The 25168-nt window shown below is 31.9% G+C and overlaps 2 protein-coding genes and 1 long non-coding RNA gene across 4 annotated transcripts; 2 read left to right on the top strand and 1 right to left on the bottom strand.

Annotated features, from left to right (window-relative positions):
- Positions 1-7278: 7278 nt before the first annotated feature.
- Positions 7279-13283, top strand: LOC7462936 (protein tesmin/TSO1-like CXC 6). Its single transcript, XM_024589961.2, has 8 exons — positions 7279-7808; positions 8123-8215; positions 8769-8946; positions 9439-9792; positions 10397-10500; positions 10611-10705; positions 11439-11858; positions 12523-13283. Exons 1-8 carry the CDS (start codon positions 7540-7542, stop codon positions 12996-12998), a joined length of 1989 nt encoding a protein of 662 aa, XP_024445729.2. The 5' UTR covers positions 7279-7539; the 3' UTR covers positions 12999-13283.
- Positions 13284-13537: 254 nt separating this feature from the next.
- LOC112324971 (uncharacterized) lies at positions 13538-17551 on the top strand. The gene is made up of 3 exons (XR_002978969.2): positions 13538-13990; positions 14144-14235; positions 14350-17551. It is a non-coding gene; the product is annotated as an uncharacterized LOC112324971 (long non-coding RNA).
- Positions 17552-21735: 4184 nt separating this feature from the next.
- On the bottom strand, positions 21736-24980 carry LOC7458971 (protein PEROXIN-4). Of its 2 annotated transcripts, XM_024589874.2 has the most exons (6): positions 24818-24843; positions 24551-24608; positions 24328-24447; positions 24118-24246; positions 22905-23034; positions 21736-22047 (listed from the first exon to the last, which is right to left on the bottom strand). In XM_024589874.2, the coding sequence occupies exons 2-6, from the start codon at positions 24554-24556 to the stop codon at positions 21959-21961; spliced, it is 474 nt and encodes a 157-aa protein (XP_024445642.1). In that variant the 5' UTR covers positions 24557-24608; positions 24818-24843; the 3' UTR covers positions 21736-21958. The 2 variants fall into 2 exon arrangements, with proteins under 2 accessions (XP_024445642.1, XP_002324810.1); XM_002324774.3 differs by lacking the exon at positions 24551-24608 and having other exon boundaries at positions 24328-24491; positions 24818-24980.
- Between the last annotated feature and the right edge of the window lie 188 nt (positions 24981-25168).

Here is a 25168-nt window from a genome sequence, read left to right as displayed (position 1 = left end):
TATAAAAATTGTTTTAACATGATCTAGTTGACTTGGCCAGTTCAAAAACATTCTGGGTCACTGGTAAAATAATATAATGATGAAATTAAGAAAACAAATTATGAAATTAACATTAAAAAAGAACTTTTGACCTAATTTTTTATATCATGTGAGAGTTTTTTCGATATAATTTAGTTAATTTAGTCAGTTTAAAGATAACCTGATAGATTATTTAAGAAAGTCAAATGATTAAATTAAGGGGGAAAATGAAGAGGTAATAAAAAAAATTAGTTTTGTACCCAAAATACAAAAAGAATATAGTTTAATGAAAAGAAAAGGTGCTTAAAAATACCTTAAATAAAAGCTTTAACTAACTTTTACGGAAGACTTGGAAGTCGTGTCCGCTTACCGGTAATATGTATGTATGTATGTAAGTATGTATGTATGTATGTAACTACTATATACTCATTGAGTGCAAGTAAGGCATTAATACTGCTTAAATACGTTTGTGAATAAATTATTCCTTCTGGATACGGGTCTGGAGTTTCTCATCACTAATTTTAGTCGCTTCTAAAACCATCATTGTATTGCTAGTATATTACACCGCGTCTAGGAATAGTTTTTTAATATAAAAAAAATGTTGAAGACATGAAATTTTTTTTTTACAATATTATTAAACTTAAACCTAGCAAGTCAAGTTTAAAATCTTCAACTTGACTTTTTATTTAATTTTAATTTTTAATTAAATTATATTAGAGCTGACCTGACGTGAATTGATCAATTTTATGTGTTCAAAAACAACTTAGATGATCGATAAAAACATAACTTGACTTTAAAAAAAAATCAAGATAATAATTTTTTTAAAATATTGAGACGACACAAAATTGGATCGACCTTGGTCACCTTATGAATCGTGTCAAGAACTCCATTGAGTTTAATAACTTTGTTTTTTTTTAAACTACTTTTATTAAATTATATGATAAAAAAATAGATGTTCGTAAAATCAAGCATCAAACTTAAAATAAACTTTTATTTGAAATTATGATAACCCTATAGAAAGCAGACAAAAATAAATTGTGAAGTCTATTTCTTAACCAATTCAGTATTAAAGGATGAAAAAAAATCAATTACAAAAATTAAAGGAACAGGAAAAAAAACATATCGGGTTCCGCGGGTAAACCCACAAAACCTATGATCCGATAAACTAGATCAACACGTCAAATCCGTAAACTGGGTCATGAACTCCACTTGGATTAATAACTTGTTTTTTTAAAAAATATTTTTTATTTAAATATATGATAACAAAATTAAACGATCACAAAATCAAGCACCAACTTAATATATACCATGATTTTTTTTTTGAAATTATAATAATCTCATAAAAAGTGAAACGAAACCAATTATGAATCTTAATTCTCAATCAATCCAATATCAAATGATAAAATCAAAAAAAAAATTAAAAAAAAAGTTTAACTCGTCAAACCTGTGAATAGGTCTTTATAAAGTTTAATAATATAATTTTTTTTCTGAAACTGATTTTTTTACTATATAATAAAAAAATAGATGATTATAAAATCAAGTTCAATTAATAAAAAAAAAAAAGTACCTCGCCAAACCCATGAATAATATATTACAAAATCGAGCACCAACCCAATGTTAGGATAGTTTTTTGATACCACAATAACCATATAAAAGGTAAATTAAAATAAGTTATTAGCTCTAAATCCTAATAAACACATAATGTAAAGACTAAATTAAAAATAATAAAAATTCAATAATTAAAGAAAAAACAGGACCAAAACATAAAAAAAATACAAATAAAACATCATGAATTATTATTGTAATTCATAGTGTTTGTAGGTGTGGGAGTACAATGTTCTTCTCACACCTTTTAGTTTTTATGCAACTAGTTTATAGGCATACGCTACACTATGTGTCGAATAAAAAAAAATTAACATGACAAAAAATATTCAAGCTGTAAAGAACTATTTTGTATTATTATTAAAGCCAACCCAACATGTCAATCTTCAAACCTCCACACTCAACTCATTTTCTAGCTCGAGTTTAAATATAAATTTTGTGTGAGTTATCTTAATACGACCCAGTCAACATGGCTGATTCAAAGGCAACCTAGTGAACCAATTAAAAAATTCAAGGAAAAAATTGAGGAAAAAAAAGGATGAAATTGTCAGGAAATGTTTTTTGACTCAACTCTTTGCCTAACCCTAATTTAAAATTAAAAAGTGTAAGAGTTTTCACGATGTGACCTGGTTACCTATCCAAAAGTAACCTGGTTGATTAGTAAAAAACTGTTTGATTATAAAATTGACAAAACCAAAAATCATTTTGATCCGACTTCTTATCTAACCCGAGTTTAAAATCAAATCATGAAAAGTAGGCCTAATATAATTGAGCTGACTTGACAAGTTCTAAAGCAACTCAGACGGCGTTAAAAAGATTTGAGGAAAATATTGAAAGGAAAAAAATGAATATAGAAAGAGAAATGAAAAAAAAAAAAAAAGACATTTATTTTACTGTTCATGTAAATAGTAAAATAGATGGAATGCAACCCATATATTTTAGTATACAGTAGAATCACTTTGGTGAGGTATTGATGATTCAGGCTTGAGGAGATGAGAAAACTCGTGATAACATATAAATCTTATAAAATTTTCATATAAACTCATATTCTATTTATTACAAGTTTAATGAAATGAGTAGTACTGTTCATAATTAAGCAAGAAATTCTTAATTATACAAATACGTGTGTTTTTTTTTTTTTGAAAACTAATTATTTCTCATTATGAAATCCGTATTTTACCACTAATAATCAGTCGAAAATTCATTTTGTTAGTATAAAATGTTGTTTGTAAATCATTTTTGTACATGAGGATTGGTATTTGAATTACCTTATACGTACGTGTATTTTCCTAATAGAAAATAAAATAGATATACAAAGATTCTGCAGAAAACAGAGAAGCAACTGACTTATAACCAAGAAATACACTGAAAAAACCAAAATCAAAACCACGCCATTATTTTTTCAACGCAAGAAAACTCCATCTTCACAGTATCATTGAAATTAAACCGTACGTAGCAGTAGCAAGCAGCTGCTGAGAAAACAAAAGGGTAATTCCAGATACATGATACGCTGATCATCAGCCCAAGGGTGGTTTAAATATTTAAGAAAGACGTTAATTTCCTGTTTTTCTCATCAAGAAAAGGCCGAGAAAAAGGATATTAATAAAGAGAGTTGATGAAGGGGAGAAGTACTTGCATCAGTCACAGAGCATCACTGGACACACAACCCCACCAATTTCATGACCCAGTGAGCACATTGCACGGATCGGCAGCGTGTCTTGCATTATAAAAGAAAAGCTCATAGCCTGCATGCAGAAACATTTGAGCTGTGACCTCTACTGTTTCAACACTTTTTATATGGGTCATAGCCACCCAAATAAATAAATAAATTTCAGGACACAGATCAGTACCAGCCCTGCTTCTGTATCATTTCAATTATTATCGTTCCATGTAGTCCTAAGTTTTTTTAAAAAAGTTTTAGATTAGACAAATTAATCTAATCTAAATGATAAATAAAAGAAAGAGTAATATTTTAACCTGAAATGAGTCACCCACCTTAAATAAGTTTTAATTTTTCTTAAAATTCAATTAATTATCAAATTCCATGTATTAGTTTTAAGAACATATAACTATATGTACAAAAGGAAATATTGAGTTTTTCTATACACCCATTTTTGTTAGGGTCCTCACTTGACCAATATTGAAATTAAATTTAAAATACCTTTCTTTATGATCATGGATTAAATCATAAATATATCATCTTATAGGATTTGAACGCGTGAAATTCGATGGATTGGACAAGTATTCTTCGTTAAGCCAAACCAACTTCCCATTTTAGGACTCCATCTAGCTAATTATACATGATGTGTCTATCACAATATTAATAATTTGTAGAACCTAATTATAATTTTCCCTTCATGATCTTGTTCGTGTTAAGTTTGCTTCATTTCATCAAATCTTGATCATTAGCAAGCTCACACAGCATCGATCTGTTCTCAGATACTGATCATCATCTATATTTTACAAGTAGTGTTAGTGATCTAACCCAGAATTTCATTTCACAAATCTTTGTCAAACATGATTGTTTATATATATATATAAACATGATTCATCGATTGATCAGAAATAATCACATAGAAGGATACTCTCTGTGCGTGTTTATATTTATATATCTATGAATTTAAGAGGAGAAATCACTTTTTTATGATCTAAACTTTTAAGGGTTTTTTTCTTTTCTTTTCTGGTTCTGCGCATATGTATGACTGGTGATTTTGTACTTCCCACACTCTGTAGACATAATTTTGGTTTTTCACTGCAAGAATAATATTCCACTCCAAGCTCCATCACATTTGCTTTATTCCCATCAGTCGAAAACACAGCATCATTCGTCAGCTTCGTCTCCAATTAACAATATCATTTTGAGAAAATTGTAAAATTTTCCTCCCTTTATGGATGAGTTTCCTTTCCAAATTTCTCCCTTGTTAGATCCACAGCTCTTGTATGGCTTCTTTAATCTAGAAATTAACTCTAATAGTGTATATTTATCACAGTACATCATGACGTCATACATGCTGCCATGTGTTGTTTATCGCAGTGAAAGGTTCGAAAACAATTGACATAAACAAATGGGATGCGTGCTGGGAAATTAAAGAAAAAAAAATACATAGATAACCAGATCAGATTTGTTTCTTTATATATATATATATATATATATATATATATATATAGAGAGAGAGAGAGAGAGAGAGAGAGAGAGATTGTGCACAAGGCAACAGCCATGAACCAAACCAGAAGCAGCTATATTTGCTCATGAATTGAGGAGGAGTGATGCTTGCATGCACTGCAAAAAGTGTCGATGGAGTCTGGATTTAAGATACAGTACTGCCACTACTGCTCTCTGCAATCTTCCTGGAATAATTTGCAGTTGAGAATATTATAAAGTGGTTTTGAATCAATTTAATTATTGGATTTTGGATTAGTATTTTAGTGGAGGTGGCGGTGATGGGAGAGGAGGAGATGAAGCGATCACCAACCGGAGGCGGAGGATTTTAATACACGGGAGGTGGAAAGGGTTAGTTGGACATGGTGATGCTCGATGAGCTAGTGACAGCCACAAAATAATGGAGGCATATTTGGATCGAGTTGGTTGTGTGACATTAATTAATTAATTTATTTTATTGGTAGAGAAAAAAAATAATTTAATAATTTCTTAAGAAAAAAAAATCAGCATGAAATTGACTAAAAAAATAGCTTATCCTCATCTGATGTCAACGAGTTAAAACATAGTTCTTTGGGAATTCTGTAAGCGTATAAAAAAGCCTTTTACCATGAACTGCTCCTACTTTATTTTTAAGATATAGTATTTAACATCAGTTGTCATTCACATGTTTCTGATTTATTTGCTTACAGCATTATACTTGCATGTAACATGTCGGAATATTATATGGTTATGTTTGATTATATATATTTTATTTTATACTAAATTAAAACTATAGTCTTTTAATAATAAAAAATTAACAAGCATGTGTAAGCCTTCTTGTTCTTATTGCAGGACCTTCTTTGAGATGTTGTGAATTGATTAATATGAAAAATAATGTCATATTAATCAATTATTATTTCTTATTACCTTAATCATTCTATACCATAGATAATTTATGTATAGGACATTAGCCTTTACTAGCCCATAGAAACTGTTTCTATGATAGAAAGAAAAAAAAAATTAATTCAATTATTATTAATAATTATGATTTTAAAAGTGTGGTTTTAGTTCTTGTTTAAAATAATTTTTGTTTAGAAATATATTAAAATAATATTTATTTTTAATATCAGCACATAAAAATAATTTAAAAATATTAAAAAATTAATTCAAAACAATAATAAAAAATCAGTTCAACTACAATTTCAAACAACGCAAATCTCTTTTATAAAGAAGTTAAAAAATAGTGTTTAATAAGAGGAATAGATATGGAAAATGACAGTTGAGATAGAGAAAAAGAAAAAAAAAAGATAAATAATTATATTATTTGATTGACAAGGAGAGAGAATGAACAATGAGATTTAATTTATTAAAATTTTAAAAAATGAAAATTGCAAAAATAAATAAATAAAAATCAATCCATATAAATTAGAAGGAATGAAAATAAAAAATAAGAATAATATTCTCATATTGTTAGATTTTCAATACAAACTAATAAAATCTCTTTTCAATACAATACAAGCTAAATAACTAATAAAATCTCTTTTCAATACAAGCTAAATAACTGTTCTTTATATTTACTTATAATTACCTTTCCCTACCAATTATCTTCTTTATTAATTTGTAATTCAGATAAACTCAAATTAATGTTTGAACATTAAAATTAAATTTTTTTCTTATAGGATATTAGACGTCCTAATTATCTTCCTAATTATAGCTGGGCAATTAATCTTTAAATTATTTTTAATTAAAATTTAAGATGAATCACATCGATGACTAGTAATTATAATAATAATGTTTGTTTTAATTTAATTTAGTATCCGGTACCTTCTGCTTTTCAAAATATTTTTTACTTGACAAGTATTAAGCTGATATATTTTTTTAATTTTTTTTAATAATTTTAATATAAATTTTTTAAAAATATATAAAATAAAATTATTTAAATTTTCAATTAAAAATACTTTCAAAAATAAGTTTATATACTTTTGAAAAATCAGACACAATTAACTACTTTAGTTTTATATACTTTTTAACAATAACAATATTCAACTTGGGGGCCATACCCATTCATTCAACACAAACAAAATTTGTTGGCTCCACCGACCCATCCACTTCCAAAATTACAATTTGCCATTTCCATGTCCCATTAAACGACAGCGTTTAACTCAAAAATTTCTTCACTCATCCCCACAAGTTTTGAATATCACTCGTCGATTAGAGAAAAAGCCCTACAAAAGATAACAAGTCAAACACATACTCACCGTACACGTGTCCAAAGAAACAAAACCGCATCCCTTTCGGACTCCTTACCGCCAAATTCCACTCCTATCACTTCCCAATTTAAATACCCAAACCACCCCTGCTCTTTAACCCTCATCCAACGACCAGTAACTACCCGTACACCTTAACTCAATCTCAACCGTTGAGTTAACACTTTCAAGTTTATCCGTTCGATTACTCTCTCACTCATCTCACCCTCCATTTAATCTCAAAAAGAAATTCAAAATCTCGCTAGGGGGCGAGAGAGAGAGAGGGAGAAACCGAGGAAGAAACCACAGAAAAAACCCTTAAGCTCCCTGATTAGCTTTTCATAAACAGTAATTACTGAGTTTAATTGAGAGCTAAAAACTCTACTTCTTTTGGGTTTTTTCTTTTAAATTTCCTTATATATATAAAAAAAAATAAGAAACGAAGAGAGAGTTAGAGTTAGTTGCTGTGCAGATTTTTTTACTTTTACTTTTTTTGTGTTTGCGGAAGGAGGGATTTTGTTGTTCTGATTTTTGATGGAACAGAGTGAAACGGTGACGGAATACACGCCAAAGAAATTGGCGCCACAGAAATTGGATTTCACGGCGCCGATTTGTAGAACTGCGCCGGCGAATGTCCCATCCCAGACACAGCAAGTGCAGGTGAATTTGCAGACACAAACTCCTCCGAGGCCGGAAATGCTTCCCCCTCCATATCAGGAACGGCCGGTGTCGCAGCATGAGGCGGCGGCGGCGGCGCAGCGGATACCGCACCCGGTGCATAAGATTTCGGCAATGCCGCGGGGGTGAGTTTTGAAAAATAAAAATTGAAACAGCGGATTTTGTTTGTTTTGGTTTTAGTGTAATTATTTATAATAGTTAGCATTAAATTGGGACATTTTTAAAAATTATAATTTTTTTATATATATAAGAAATCATTTTTTTTTTAATTTTTGATAAATTAAAAAGTATAGTGTCATTTGTGGATTAAATATATTATAATAGGACTCTGTACATTAAATATAATGAGATTCAAGATGAACTGTGTTTTTTTTTTTTTAAATTATTGTTGTTAAAATTGCTAACTTGGCAAATAATTTGTGTGAAATTCCTCTTTCAGCAAGCAAGACTCCCCTGGATCACGGCTGGCGAATGATGGCACTCCTAAGAAACCAAAGCAATGTAATTGTAAAAATTCGATGTGCTTGAAATTGTAAGTGCTAGTGGGCTTTCTTTAGTATGAAAGATTGTTTATTTGTGGTTTAATGTGAATTTTAAAATGTTCTGTGGGGGAGATGGCATGTTATCCTTCCATAGATTGCATTGAAATGCCATTATGATTTTATTTTTCGGGGATATCATTAGCATGAGAGTCATGATTACCTCAATTTTTTTCATTACTGATCATTTTTCTTTCTGTTCAAGAAGTCCTGAGGGTGGGAACTGGAATTTTCTTTGACCTCTGTTAACTAATCCCATCTCTTGTTCTTTTAAGTTGTGGAATATCTCGTCATGATGTAGGTGAGTATAGTGTTGATTTCATGTGATTGTTTTTTTTCCATGTGTATCTAGGAATTGGTGAAGTTGATTGAATGAAGTTGTGAGTTCTGTTTCCCTTACTGTATGATTTAGCAGAAGTACAATTTGTTGGGTTTTGCATTGAATTTTTAAGTAATTAGATGTGCAATTTTAATTTTGTAATGGATCATTATTTTTCCCAAAATCTTCCTTTTCATGATTAACAAGCAACTTCCTGGACCTTTTAGGTATTGCGAGTGCTTTGCTGCTGGAATTCATTGTAATGGTTGCAACTGTTTAAATTGTCGTAATAATGTTGAAAATGAAAAAGAGAGGAAAGAGGCAGTTGAAACAACCCTTCAGCGTAATCCAAATGCTTTTAGACCAAAGATTGCTAGCAGTCCACATGGATCTCGGGATACTACGGTATATATGTATTTTGTATGCTTCGCATTTTGAATGATAATGTTTGACATCTGATGATATTTTCTGATTTGATTGTTTTGAACTTTCCTAAATAATTCTATATGCGTACTACAGGCATCATTTATTTGAATCCAATGGCTGGGCATGAGTAATTCGTTTTGAGTTTGAGCACCGTCCATTCCATTTGAATTTTATTTGGCATAAGCGCATAGATCATTCTTATCAAAGCCTGCTCCCTTTGTACAATCTGCATTGTTTCTATTTTCACCCTTTCTTTTCCATGAAGTAAGGTTCATTGGCAAAGAAATGTTTTCTGTGACTGCTATAGGCTAAAGATTGAACTAGAAGAGATTCATGTATTAGTTCTTAGATCAAAATGAACTTCTTATTTTTGTTTAAAAATTGAATTTTTATTTTTCAGCTATGGTTTCTATTCTCATTATGGCTTGCAATCCATCTAAAACTTTCCAAATGTTTTTTTTTTAAATCCAGGAAGATGCACAGGAAGTTCAAATGTTGGGAAAACACAATAAAGGATGTAATTGCAAGAGATCAGGGTGCCTCAAGAAGTATTGTGAGTGCTTCCAAGGAAATATCTTCTGCTCTGAGAATTGTAAATGCTTGGAATGCAAGAATTTCGAAGGTAGTGATGAAAGAAGGGCTCTCTTTCATGGCAGTCCTCATGCCACAGCTTATGCGCAACAGGCAACGAATGCAGCAATTAGTGGGGCCATCGGATCATCTGGCTATGGGACCACTTTGGCATCCAAGAAAAGGAAAAGTGAGGAACTGTTTGGCATAGCAACCAAGGATCAGCCTGCTCACAGTACTGCGAAATTCTCACAGGTTACTTTCATAATGTTCATAGATATGAGAGATCTACTTCATTCTTATAATGTTTCACTCTTTATGTTTAACTGTTGAAACATAATACGAATGGGAAAATGAAATGTATACAAACATATGAACTAAATTTTCTTACAAACTGATGTGCTAACTGATAAATGCAGGCCCCACAAATATTAAATGTTTGGTTAAGAATGAAAAGAGTAATTGCCAGGCTGTTTTGTATGAAAATTTTGTATGTATAGAATTGCTTTTTTGGATTACTTCATAATCAATCCACCATTGATAGCCGTACTCCTATATTAGGGGTGTTGCTTCAATGAAAATAAACTCTTTGCCCGTCAAATATTGGCTGCCATGTTTTTTGTTCCTGTAATTTATTGCTTCAAAATACTTGTTTAGTACTTTTGGATTTCAAGAATAGCTATGCTAACAGTCTGAATGTTCTTTGAGAAGGAAAAAGCTTACACATTTTAGCTCATCTTTAACATTGATAAATATAGAATTTATTTATTTATAATCTCATTTCTTCCCAGTTCAAAATAGTAACTTGATGTTCTTTCATCTTTTTCCTTTATTAATTTTTTATTTTATTTTCCACTAGGGAAATACACTGAGGAATTCTGCTGCCTTTTCATCTCCATTATCTGTCCCTGTTTCTCGCACTGCTAATGGGGCAGTATTGGGATCAACAAAACCCACATACAGGTAACACCTTTTCTGTAATTCTCCTGCACAATGTTAATGAAACTTTTCTCCTTTTTTTTCTATCAATTCAAGAACCGAGAACTGATTAGCTCACATCCACATGAGTGAAGGTCCCCATTGGCAGGTGTACTCAAACCACAGTTTGTGAAGGAGATATGCACCCTCTTGGTCGCGATTTCAGGAAAAGCAACAGAGGCACTTGCAGGTTTTCCTTTGCCTAAAGAAAAAAATGTGCCTGTTTCTCTGCATTTTATTTATAGCTATGTTTCCAGGAGTTTCTAGTTTTTTTTGTGTCAATCAGTACACAGAAAACTTTAGAATAATATGTTGCCTGATTATGTTGTTGTTTAAAGATATCTGGAAACATATCAACTGTGCTGCCAAGGGAAAAAAAAAACTATTACCTTCAATTATCATGAAATACCTATTTCATATAATTTTGTTTCCAAGTCCAGTTACTTGATGAGATCCACGCTGAAGTATATTTTTTTTATTAGATTGATGGAAATTCAGTTTCTATCATTAAGTGGTGAAGAGGTAGTAGTTGGAGGGACAGGGTTGTAGAGCTATCTGGGACTAAAGAGAGAAGATTTAGCTGAGGAGAGGGAACAATACCCCCACCCCATGCAACAATTTGAATAGCACAGCATCAGTCATCACATGCTATAACATCTGATATTTTAGCCATTTATTAAGGTCTTGAGCTTGATATTTAGCATTTATTTCCTCAAGCACCGTTGCCTTTGGAATTCTATTGGTTAGTTAATGAAAATATATTTTTCTTCACGTTTCTATTTATTTCTCATTGAAAAATGTTACCAGATAAGTTTGCTAGAAAATTGGTTAGTGTGAGCATCTGGGAGATGTCAGATGGTTATCTGTTTCTTTGTGACATAAGATATTTGATTCACTCTCAATCATTAACTGATCATTTCCAGGAAAAGTAGGAAAAATGGATACACAGTCCGAGAGAGAGAATATTGAAACTTATTCTGCTTCTCCCACTCAAGAGAAGGAAAGTAGTCTAAAAGGATGGAATGCCATAGAACACATGCCTGATGACTGTCTAAATGGGAACAAAGCAGAAAAAGATGGAAGCATTGATTCAGGTGATGTTGAGAATGCCAGGCCATCCTCCCCTGATATTGATTTGATGTGCCATGAAGAGGAGATGATGTTTATGGAAATGGGGTCCCCAATTGGAGTGGCACGGCTTTGTCAAAGCAAAACTCAGAAACCAGATGATGGATATGAGTGCTCACAGCTCCACGCAGAGCAGGAAAAGATCATCTTGACCAGTTTCCTCGATATTCTTAATACAGTGAGCACTTACGGTAGCATAAAAGTATGCCAATCAGGTATTTCCTGCGTACTGAAAAAACCATGCATAACGTGTTCAGCTGCTGCATTAAATCTGCTAAGATTCTCACATAATTAAACCTTTCCCAAAAGACTGGTTAATTTGGCTCTTTCATGAAAGAGGCATTCTCCAATTTATGCTTGCTGTTCAAGCAGTTAGTTAATATTTATGATATTCAAGATGGTTTGATGTCCTAGCTTTGGTCATTGGATGACGGTGTTGATGAAGCCTATTATTGCAGACTGCTGGTGCAATGATGAAAGAAAAGGCAATTAAAGATGAAAACTACTTTTGGAAACTCTTGAACCACTTTTTCTTGTTTTCAAAGTTCCAAAAATGGGTTGTCAGTTTTTATTTTCTTTAAGAACCAAAACAAGCAAGTTTTATATATTTTTGAAAAACAAGAAATCAAAACTGCAAATGATACCAAACCGCCCCAAATTACTCAATTGTAGCTCTCAAGCAATTCTCCCTCTGTGTATGTGAGAGAGAGAGACAGAGCTGATTGTCACTTTCACCAAGCATGGTGAAGAGATTTGATCTTTTTTGGTTGCTATTGAGCTCTTGTCAGGCACTGAAATTCACAAGTGATCTATGAGAAATGATCCTTCCTCTTTAACTTTCTGAAATAATGTTTTCTTCTTTGACCAAATGTGAAACAGGAAACCAAAAAGAACCTGCTGTGAGAGACACTGTAAAAACTGGAATTGAAACGGTAAATCACAGAAATGGATATCATAACAGAGGCGCAGCTACTCTTGTTTTGAATGGCGATCCTCCCAATAAAGCAGCATCACCAATTCAAAAAGGGCTCACAGAAAGAAGCACCATAAAAGCTGGAATTCAAATGGGTAACCATAAGGCTCATCATAGTAATGGCACTACGCAGTCTCCTGTTATCGCAAATCTTGCTTCCACTGTTCTTCCTATAAAGGCTGCATCCCTTGTTCAACAAGAATCTGTAGAGAGAGGCACCAAAACAGCCAGAAATGATATAGGAAATCGCAGTGGATATGATAATGGCACCGTGAAATCTCTTGTTCTAGCACCTTCTGCTTCTAATACTGATCTACCAGTAAAAGCTGCATCACCTGTTGAAAATCGAAAGAGAAACCCAGCAGGTAAGAGTTGCAGTTAAGGAGGGAAAAGTACTTTGAAGCATTACCAATTCTCTTTGCAATGTAGGAATGATATCCCACTGTTTTTTATTGAGTTAGTTAGAAGCTCACCTAGCATTTGAAACATTCTTGAGTACAGATTAGAAGATACGTATTTCTCCTTGTTTTATGCTATCACCTGGTATATGTAGTGATACTTGTAAATGATAAAGTATTTATGTCTCTCATGGCAATTTGGCTGTGCACATTAGTTCACATCAATTTGTAAACTCATTCTTCGATCTAATGCTGCATTGCATTTTTCAGCTTTCTTGTCTTTACTAGTAGAAGTTGATGTGTTTTCCCCTCCTGGCATTCATTGGAATAGATCAGCTAAAGGGTGATCGTTTTGTAAGCCCTTGATTTGGACGACCCAAAAAACAAGTATGCTCCTTGAAAAGGAAGTCATCGAGGAGCCCAATTGACTCGTTAAGCAATAGTGCTAGTGAAATTATCTAAACCCAGCCCCATGCTTAAACAAATAAATCTGTTAATTATTATTATTCTGTAGGCCAATGTTCCTGGAAAGACCTCTAAGCCTCAACATTGAATCCATATGAAACCATGACATCTTAACTGGGTCTTGGAGCCTAAAGGAACAAAGTAGAGCAGAGCTTTTTCATGTGGACATCAACTCCTTCAAGTCTGTTCTGAGTTCCGACCATTCAAATGCTAACTAGTATGTATGGCGCAGTTTTGACTTTCGAACATCACATCTCTTTCTACGCGAAACCTGCATCTCGCACGTGCAAAACAAGAAACTCCACCCGTGTGTAGACTCAACTCCCTTGTTTAAGAACATGCCCGCCGCCAAAACAAGAAACTAACCACAATACCAGACACAGACACAAATTGTAAGAAAAGCGAAGAGTGAGGTCAAAATGGAAAGAAGAAGAAGCTGTTTTTGTTGTTGATGCTGAGAAGCTGAGGTTCGAATTCCTTCAGGTCCTGCGTGGTAGAAGTACTACTGAAGGTTATTAATCTAAACCAAACCCTACATATCTCACTGTTGTTGTAAGATAAGAAGCTTCGCCCATTGTGGGTGTACGAATGATGGTTTGTTTTGAAGGGGTTTGTCCATGATGTTTTTTATTGGTTTTAATATGCTTAATTTTCTTGAAATAAGGTTTGGTTTTCAGTTCCATTGCTTGTGGAACCTGCAAAGCCAATGAAGGATCCCTTGTTTCAAAAGAGAATCCACGACCAACTTTCAGTGAGGTTAGATTGGGGTCTGTCTCTCCTTTTTAGCAATTTTTTTTTTTTTGAAATGATCATTGGTACGAGGATAAAGAAAAACGTTTAGAGTTTGTTGATGAGTTGTTTTGTTGATAGGCAATGAAGTCTTGTCTGAAAGTAGAGATTGAAAATTCCTAGAGCTTAATCAAAGAGGAGAATCTTTATTTGACTATTGAGGTAAATCTTGCATGAATTGCTATATAATTTTGTTTCTATATTGTTAATCTTGCAGTACATTGGGTAATTTATTTAGTTTTTGAAATGTGTTTGATGCATGGGAGAAGTATGTTATTATTGTGTTGAGGTAATTGATAAGTAAGAGAGCACATCTGTTTGCCGGTGCTGTTTTTGAGAATGAAAGGGAGCAAAGAAAGAAAATGTGCTGTTGTTTTTCTACATAGCACATATAAGTGTAAAGACTGGTTGCAACTTGCTCGAGGTATTTAATTGTTCCGAGTTTGTAAAATAGAAGATTTTATATTAGATTTTTTACTCCCCCTCGACTTGAACCTGATTATGCATAAACTAAACCCGATCTAATTGAGTTTCGGATATCTATTAGGTATCTATTAGATATTCATATTCGAACCTAAAACTAGAATCATAGAATGTGTCGTGCATTTGATAAATCTTACAAAAAATTAGATGGATTATCTTTTCATCAAATGATTCAAACATAGCAATTTAAAATTCATTCAAATTTGCATTGATGATATAGATTAACAATAGAAATAGACAATAGATATTCAGACAATAATATACTAATTGAGAGGGAGTGCATTTCAACTACCAGATAAAAGAAGTAGCAAATACACCTTTTAAATAATAAAAGAAGAACATTTAGCAACAAATTCTTTAAGTAAAACAGGTTCAATTCCAAGAAAATATTTTCTAATGACCACAAGTGTTTAACAAAGGTACTTGTTTCTTTGAAAAAATCTACAACCTACATAATTTCCCAATAAATAACCTTAAATATCATGAGATTGCATTTTCTATTAATATCATGTATTATATCTCATTTGTTATCATACAATTGAACATCAAACTAAAACTCTAACTCATACCCATCCACTTGATCCAACATTAGTGATATGGTGTGCATGAATAAAAATACATATGAGAAGTAAAATATTATATCAAACATTCCAAATTGAGATTTCATTTCCTTTATGGCAATAATTATTTTTATAGTATAAACTCCAAGCCTCCTTCACTACAATCAAAATCATTAAATATAGTGGCATAATTATTACAATTTAATGTTGTTCCATCTAAAATCAATGCATACAATAAAAGTTAGGAATATGTTCCAATAAATTGTTAAAATGCATATAACCATAATAAAACATAAATATTTATTAATTTACCTCGAGCTTTAATATACAATAACCAATTTTATATTGTAGATACAAGGATAACTAATAAATCTCTAGCAATGAATTGTAGGATTGTGTATCTACCACCTTGAACTTTCCACCATGTCAGATTATCAAAATCATCTTTTCTTCGCAAAACATCATCTAAATAATGATCCAATTTATTCAAAGCATGTGAACTTTTTGTTCTTTTCATTTGCATCATATAGCTATCAAATTTAGCCAAATCATAACTTCAATCTACAGAGCTAACATCTAAATGTTGAGTCATATATGATTGAAGATCACCTTCTTTTGCCTTGAAGCATAAAAACCCACCAAATCATAACAAAGACGATGAATCTTATCCTCGTGCTTTGCATGTTCACTCCCGTGTACTTTAGGAAGATAACATTTAATCAAAGTCATTTTATATTGTGGATCAAGTACATCTGCAACTCCTATTAGACCATGAATGTTATCCTAATACTTATAATTTTTTTTCCAACATTTTGATTGTCATGTTTGATATTTCTTCAATATGATAAGAAATCTAATTTTACAATGTCAATCTAATCAAAGAAATATTAGGAAAGTATAGATTAGTCGTAGGATACATAATCATGAAAAACATTTATGACCTTATAAAATATCTTCAACTGATCACAGATTAAATTTGCAAACTCCCAATCAAATTCACTTGGAAAATTATTATATTGGGTTTCTGATTGCTTAAGTCGAGAAAATACATTTTTATAAATCAAAAGGTCTTAACCATTAAATATATTGAATTCCACCTTATTGGATAATCAAAAATCAGCTTTTTAGTTATAGGAATACAAACATGACAAATATTTTCCTCAAACTTTTCTTCTCTCTTAAGTGAAGTTGTCCAATAAAGTACACTTTCTTTGATTATTTCAATCCCCCTATTAATTATTCCCAACCTGTCTTTCACTATCAAGTTCAAAATATGAGCATAACACCTCGTATGAATAGAATCACTATTCAATATCAATGAACTAGCTTATAATTTATCTTTAAAATCATATAACAATGCATCATTAGTTGAGAAATTATCTAATGTAATAATTGACAAGTTAATATCAACATTCCAGTCAATGAAGGACTCAAGTAAAACTTTAACTAGCACTTTTTATGTGTGTGGTCATGACACATAAATAAGTCTAAATAAAAAAAAAATAATAAATATACATAATAAATAATTGCAAAAGCTACTAACAACACATATTAAATAAATCTTACCTCAATATATAACTTTGTAATTTTCATTCATCATCAATGAAGTGAGTTGTAATGATCTTGAACCTTTTTTCTGATAGTTCGAAGTCCACATGTTAATTGTAATTATTACTCTACCAATATTGTTCTTTAACTTGTGCATTAACCTTGCTCCTCATCATCATGAACTTTTAAAATGTCAATTTTTTTATGGTATTTCAGCAAGAAACCTTGAACAAAGGTTGAAGTGCATTCAGGAATCTTCAAAATCCAACATGGTCCACCATAAAAAATGGGTATTCATGTAAAATAATGGTACTCACAAGCTCTCTCCTAGATATCTCTTCATTAAAATTGTATGTAACTAATGGTTTACTCTCTTTTTATGGGAATATTTTTTTGTAATAATTTCTTGTTGCACATCATGCTATTTTCTCATATTACAAGTCATATAATGGCTACGTAAATGACTTGTTCTAGATTTTGAATTCCTAGAAAGTATCCTGGAATAATAATTGCATTTTGCTTTGACACCTCATCCATATATTGCTTTGTAAAATGCTCCCACACAAAACTTCTTGCTTTTCCAGCATTAATATTCTCTTGACCAACATTGCTAACCTCCTCACTTATAGTGTTTGGTGTTGAAGACTTGTATGGTTTTGGATTAAAGGCATATTTTTCTGTTGGCATGTATTGAGAGCCTTTTTTTTTTTTGCCATGTTGAAATTCCTGAATCAAAATTGTAAAATACAAAGTTTTATTAGTATCAGTATCAATATCTGTAATAAACTCATTTATACCATCGACCAACTCTCAAGATGTAGTTTATTAAATCTGTAACTATTTATGTTAATTTTATAGCAACAAGATTTCAGCAAATCCTAGTCCAAGTTCCCAAACTAGTTCAAATCAACTACTCTATTAAATATTTATTAAATGACATGGTACTTTAGCTTGTGAAAGGGAAGTTCAACAAACTTTAACAAACACATTAGATTCTAAAGTTGGATGGGTAAAGAACTATATGGACTCAAATATGGACAAACTTCAACAACAATCGGGCCTAAATAATTTGGACTCAAATAGTTAGACGAGAGTTATAGATCGACCTAAAAAATCAAAACTTTTATAGGTGCAATTTATTTTGGATTCTGACACATCAGACACTAATGTAGTGGACTTTTATGGAATGTAATGCAAAGAATTATCAAAATTTGAATCATGGTCACATAAACTCTCATAATGAGCCTACTCTAAAGGACATTCAATAAACATCAAAATCTCATGTGATACTAAACGAGGGTTGTAAACATCTACACCATATAAAGTTGAGAAGCAACAAACATATGATTAAATTTGTTAGTAGCACAGGTAGCATCCAGAACACAATAGATGAGCCAAAGGACAAGTATGGGGATTCAACAATTGAAATGGGAAATAGAAGGTTTTTGAAAAAAAAATGATAGATAATAGAGGCAGCAGACAAGCAAGATGGGGTTGAAAACATGTTGTCTGATTGAGCAGTTTTAGTAATTGAACATGGTATAAACCTAGAGGAATTTGTAAAATCTTCAGGATTCAGGTGCAAAAAAAAAGAAGAGGAATGAGGAGTAACTTAATAACAACCCTACTCCCTAGTTGTTGGATTACTCCCATTACTTAAAAAAAGGTGTTATTAGGGAATGTATATGGACTTGGCTTGATTTCTAAGCATAAGTCTACGCCGAAAGCTATCTATGACAATAATGTTGTTTTCTTCTTAAAACAAAATTGTGTTCATATTTAGAAAATCTGGTTTCACGGCTGTGGTGGAACCTAAAAATATGAATAATTACATAAAAAAAAGTAGAGAAAATAGGAAAAAGTATAATTTTGTCCTAAGTTATTAGCATAAAAATATCATTAAGCAGAATTGAACATAAAATAAACCACCCTTAGGTGCAAACTTACTGCCAGTGTTGTTGATTTCTTGTTGATAGGTTTGCTGCTAGCTGTGATGATTGATGAAAAAGAAAGTGTGAACTGTGTGATGATTGATGGGAAGGAAGTGTTCACAATAATTAATATATCATTTAGGAAACAAGAGTTTAATCACTCAAAAACATTATAATTTTTACCCAGCAGTAAAAGTTTGATATTTTTTTCAACAACAAAGTATTTATAAAACCATAAAAAAAAAACCAATATTAGATAAGGTAAAATTAGCTACCTACAAATGCCATCAATTTTTATACTAACTATCATCCATTGTCATATGAAACTTTTCACCAAATTCTACCTCTAGTATTAGACAAGGTAAAGTGAGAAGTAGCCCATAATGATTAAAAAAAAAGGCAAATTGTCAAAATGATAGATCCAAATATTCTTATATACAAATCCACTTGGCAGGAAATGATCACATAAGATAAGAATAAGAAACAACTATCTAAAAAATAAGCACAAAACATCTAGAATACGTATACAAAACCAACCATAAATATCATCAAAACATGGAAACAAAAAAAACTCCCTCTGTTTTGGAAGCAAATTGATGACATCTTTCTCTATTCCAATTCTATTAACCATATATAACAAGTCAAGAAACTTTTATCGGTCTTTTAGCAGGTACCCAACAACAATACTTTCTATAACAAGAACCAAAATACTTTATAACTTTTTTTAAATGGACTAATTAATTAAGTGACTCAAAAAAATTTTGAGAGCAAGAGAGTTAGTGAGCCTTATGCCCTTAGTCATTCCTAAATTACTTTATAAAATGGGTGTTTTTTTTTTTGTTTTACAATTGGTTATTAACTTTCTTTGTTACTTATGATCAACAAGTCACTCTAAAAATAAAATCATGTGTGTGCAAAATTCAAAAAAATTGCTTGAAGAGCACTAAACCACCTGTTGAGTTTGGATTTTTTTTCCAAACAAAACATGCATATTTAGTAACCCACCCATCAAAATCCACACATACCATTTTAGAAAATAATTTTTGAACATTGAAGCTTGTAACTATAAATAAAGGTGAGGAAGCAACTTACAGGAATAAAGAGACTACACTGCTATTAAGAGATCATAGACTAGAGACAAGAGACAAAGAGTGGGGAGGAGGCTGTGGGATAGAAGAGAGCAAATATGAGAGCAATTGTGAGATAAAAGGAAATTAGAGAATTAAGGTTTCATAGAAAATAAGCCTTTTATACCCTAATTTGGTTGAAGCCACAAACTGAATTGATTCGGTTCGGTTTAGACAGTTTCAGAAGTTTGGACTTGACCCTGAACCAAGCCATAAATTTTTTGGGTTTTTTTAATTAGTTTTTTGTCAGTTTGGTTTTTCGGTTATTTTTTTTTTGTTTTCTTGGTTTTTTGTTCACCCCTACTTAGTATATGATGTTGTCATTATGCCAGAATGAGAATTGTGTTAATCGATAACTTTCTTGAGCTTATTCAAGAAGACATGACTTGAGCACAAATACTAACTCAAATAGACAAAGGGACTTATGCATTAACATATCAATACAACACCAATTCCCATGTCATAAACTTCCAAATAAGGATAGTAATGAGTACCACGAGCAATGTTGTTAAAATTGCGAGTTGACTCGTAAAATCGTACAATTTTACGAGTTAAAATATATCTAACGTGTAAAATCAAACTAAAAACTCAAAAACCAGTAAAATCGGTCAAACTCGGTAAAATTGGTAAACTCACACCGATTTTACGAGTTTGAAATAAGTATAAAATTGTGCAATCTAGTAATCTGTATCTTAGCATTTTCATTGTTTCAAATTTATATCTTGCAAAATTTGTGCAATCTGATAATCAAGGGCTTGGTTTTGACTATAATTATTATAATTTTTTTTAACGATATAAGTTATTTGTGGATTTCATTTCCTTAAAATAAAAATACATATTCATTCTTAACAGTTTCTTATGTAAACTATTAACATATCAATTGATAATTTTCTATGTTTTAGCTGGCAAATATATAGAATAAAAGTTATAAATTGGCATGCTTGACTCTTGGAGTAATTAATGTTAAATGATCTACCAAAATTTAAAAGGACTCGTTTCTTGTAAATGGCAAAGTGAGTAAGTTGATTTGTCCAAAAAGTAGAGGAATCAATGTGAAAAAAATAAAGGTGTTTGGACTTTTCTATTGTTTATTTCATTTTTAATTTAATTGTGTTATATTGTTAATTACTACGTGACTGGAATTGTTAATATATAATTATTTAAAATATTTTACTTATGATTTTACGATTCGAGTTTTCAATCCAAATTTATATTGTATATTCCATGTCGTGTCAAAAAAACATTTTTGATAACCTTACCCATGGGTCAAATTTCTTAATATTCATATCATATCTATTATTTATTGGATATAAAATTTAAATATCCATAAACTATCTATTGGGTTTTGGGTATTTATATTAGTATCCATTATATGCTTATTATTTATTATTCAATAAAATATATATATCATATTGTATTAAAAAAATATAAATATTCTACAAATATATCTATATAATATAAATATATATTTCATGTTAGATTTGGATAATTTTCATTTTAAATTTAACACTAACAATTAGATAAGCTAATTATTCAAAAAATACTCACCCATCAGCTCAATATCAGTTCAGATGCCAACTACAACATGCATACTTGTAACCACCATCGCCCTGCTCAACCTAGTCAAAGAATTCTGTTTTTTTTTTTTTAAATACACTCTTGCTCAAAATTTTATTAAGTATTTTATTGCTCTTATGAAGGTGTACGAGAACTGGCTCAAGCAGGGTTTGGCAAGTTCATAAGCAGTATCACTACTTGTTCGTTTCCAAAATTACTAGTTCAATATGTTGGGAACCTTTCCGTTGCTTGTCAGATGAATTAGATGCCGAAAAATGGCAGATTTTTCTATCATTGACAAATGTCCATTTGGTCTCAACAATAATTTATCCTTTTTGTCCAATGTATATACGGTACCAAGTTCAAAGCACAGCAAATGGTTGAAGTTTCAAGTTCAACAGCTCCAAATGTCATTGACATTTGTTCTAACTTACGATGATAACAAGACGTCGTTCTTATGATGAAGAAATCAAATTACACAAAATCACCCCTTCTTTGGCGAGGCTGCAAGTCTTGTATACATTCTTGCCATGGATTGATAACCTCTGACATCACCAGAACGTAGAAGGTTGCCTGCACAAGTGTTATGGTCCATTAGGAAGATACACAATCATTATCCATCCACACACATCAAATCTGCAAAACTTGGATATTGATTTGTCAAAGCTCAAAAAGAGAAACACCATTTGATGCATAATCCTATATAGTTCATCCTGTCAAAGTAGCTCTTTTGATGTTTCAGAATTATGCCCGATGGCCTCAATTCAATTCCAGTATACAAGCGACTACGTTCTATATGCAAGAAGAAAATACTCTGGCTTGGAATTTATGCCATGAATAGTGAAACAAATAATCATTGCCCTTGGTTAATTAAAACCTAAATGATGGTGATTAACTCATGGCAATGAATTTTGTGATCAACGGAGCATGATTCCACATAAAAACCTAAATTAACCAGAAAAGGGAAAAAAGCCAATAACAAGCTAAGCCTTCACAATACCAGTTCCTTTCCGATCATTGCATTCTCAGCCATAGCACTTCCAAACCACCAAAGGAGAAACAACTTTAATGGGAATGGCAAACTAGCATAAGCATGATGTGTCAAAGAAAAGAGGTAGATAGTACAGGAGAGAGATCTCCGATTTTTAAGGACCCTCTATTACCAATTATCTCAACATCTCACTTACATTTTTACCATACCAAAGGTAGATACTATCAGAGATCTCATCGATCCCTGAAGAACCTTCTTTAGGAATTACCCCAATATCATGAGTTACTGCTTCCTTTGAGATAGTAACAATGAAAAAGTACATAAACTAAATGTTAAATCATTGTATCAGCATAAAGGCATTGCTATTGATTATTGGTTTTTGGTCATCAGTCAAAGTAAATATATAATGTTCAAACACAAAGTACATAAACTAAATTACCTGAATCACAGTTTAGAGGACTATCAGGTTCTGGGTGGGCCATCAAAGCAATTATAGCCCTACAAACAGACTGCAGAGTCCAAGCTGGGCTCCAAGCATTCTTCAAGATATCAAGGCATATTTCTCCTGTCTGCAAGAGAAATTAATCATAGACCATGGTCAGTACTCAACCAACCATCTTGGGTATTACATTCCAAAAACTTTAAACAGCACGAGTATGCTAAAACATTTAGACAGATTTTGAACTCTCTGATTTATATTTAAGATTCAACAGAATCTTGAGAACACCAAGGGTCCTTGCCACCCAACCCTCTCCCTATTGTGCCCTCCTCTAGAAGGGAAAGTAATAGAGTAGCCTTTCCTTCTTGTTTTCAAACAAGCTCTTAAAGTGGGATTTCCTTATACAAACTCCTTATACTTTAAATTAAACAGATATAGAAACCCTGGGATCAATCGAAGAAAAAGGCGCATATCAACAAATACTACAACCAGGCCAGTCCTTTCCTTAGAAAACAGATTTATAACTAGTTCCAAATAATTGTACCAACATGGCATCAGCAACAGGAAAATATATTCTCAATTCCAAGGTTGTACATATCAGAACTTATTTTAAAATCTCCACCCGATTCTACAAGCAGTTAACACTCTGCTTGACACGGTTCAAAAATTCAAGTTTAGTCCAGAAAAACCGTAAAACAAGAGCCATTAACAGCTCACAGAACTCGGGTGTAAGCAAAAGACTATTTATGAGCTCTTTATCACAGTTCTAATTGCCAACATTATCGTACATGTCAAGTCATTTCTTATGGATCTTATGTAATGTTTTAAATCAACCAAATAAACGAGCTATAAAGGACAAGAGGCCAAACGGATAGAGGTTGAGCTGGAATCATGATTATATAGAGGGGGTTGAATGTAACAAAATAAACTCCAACTGAATACACCATATATTAATAACACATGGATTATAATTTACTTTGAAGGTAATAAAGACATAAAATGTAGGTTCCACATATAGCTCATTACATATTCGATCACAATTGGTTTTGGGATTGAAGTTATTTCACGTTAAGAATACATAGTTGCTGAAAGTGAAAAACAAAGAAATTGCAGTAAAAATCATTAAACACTGCTTTAAGATAAAAGATCATCATCTGCCTGCAAAACATTGATTAAGCAGCAGCCATATCATACCGTACCAAACAACTCATACCTTAAAATGCACATTTGGGTGAAATATTTTTGTCAAGAACCGCACTTGCGGAGGCTGCAAAGGATACTGTTCCGGAACAGAAAACACAAGCTGGAAAACTCCACCCTCAAAAGGAGTCTCCGACGGTCCCTACGCGCGCACAAGACCAATCCATCCATAAAAGAACAGACTTTTTTCATATATGACACAAAAAACTCACAAACATGTTACCTTGATTAGAGCAGTCCATTTAAAAATGTTAGTATCATCACAAGCTATTTGAATATCAGGATCAGCTACTTTCTCTCTCTGAACCTCTTTGTATTCCTTAAATAACCTCGCTCTTGATGCCTGCATTTCCCCTTTCTTTTCTTTTAATTCCTAAAAATTACTCGCTACACGAATAAATAAAAATATATTATTATTACTATTATCAACAGAGGCCGCCGCTAACCTGCATGTTTACAAACCACTGGTTGTTGACTTGAAAAATTCTTTCAAGAGTCAATCAACTGGACATACTTAGAGAGATAAATAATCAGTTAATAACTCATTAATCATAATATATATATATATATATTACAGATTTCTTGATTCTGATTCTCTCGGAATCCAAACAGGTTAGCGATGATAGGTACCGGTTAGATCAAGCTAAATAATACGAATATACGATAATTGAAAGTAATTAAGAAGTAGATTAGGATTAGAATTAGAATCTCACCTAATAGTTATTGAGAAGAGAGGGTGGAGGAGGAGGAGGAGGAGCTTCTTCGATTCGATTCGATAATTAGTTGAAAAGGATTTGGGTTTTTGTTATGTGTATCGTGGTTTATAAGTTCTTTCTTTTTCCACCGTTTGGGTATCTGACTATCTGCACCGTTGATGAGACCATCGATGGATGAGAATTGTCTGATGATAATATTTTAATCGCGGAACGTTGTATGATGTGATGCATACGTGGCGGTGAGAACGAGAGAGAGAGTATACAGTCTAGGGAAAGGGTTGCTCCTGGGATAATTTAAGATCAGAAACCAAACATGTCGGCTTTCTGGCTCCTTAATGTCTGAAGCTG

The sequence above is a fragment of the Populus trichocarpa genome, chromosome 18, assembly GCF_000002775.5.
Source record: "Populus trichocarpa isolate Nisqually-1 chromosome 18, P.trichocarpa_v4.1, whole genome shotgun sequence".
Classification (NCBI taxonomy): Eukaryota; Viridiplantae; Streptophyta; class Magnoliopsida; order Malpighiales; family Salicaceae; genus Populus; species Populus trichocarpa.
Note: the sequence above shows the minus strand (reverse complement) of the source record. Positions and strands in the feature narration are given on the sequence as shown.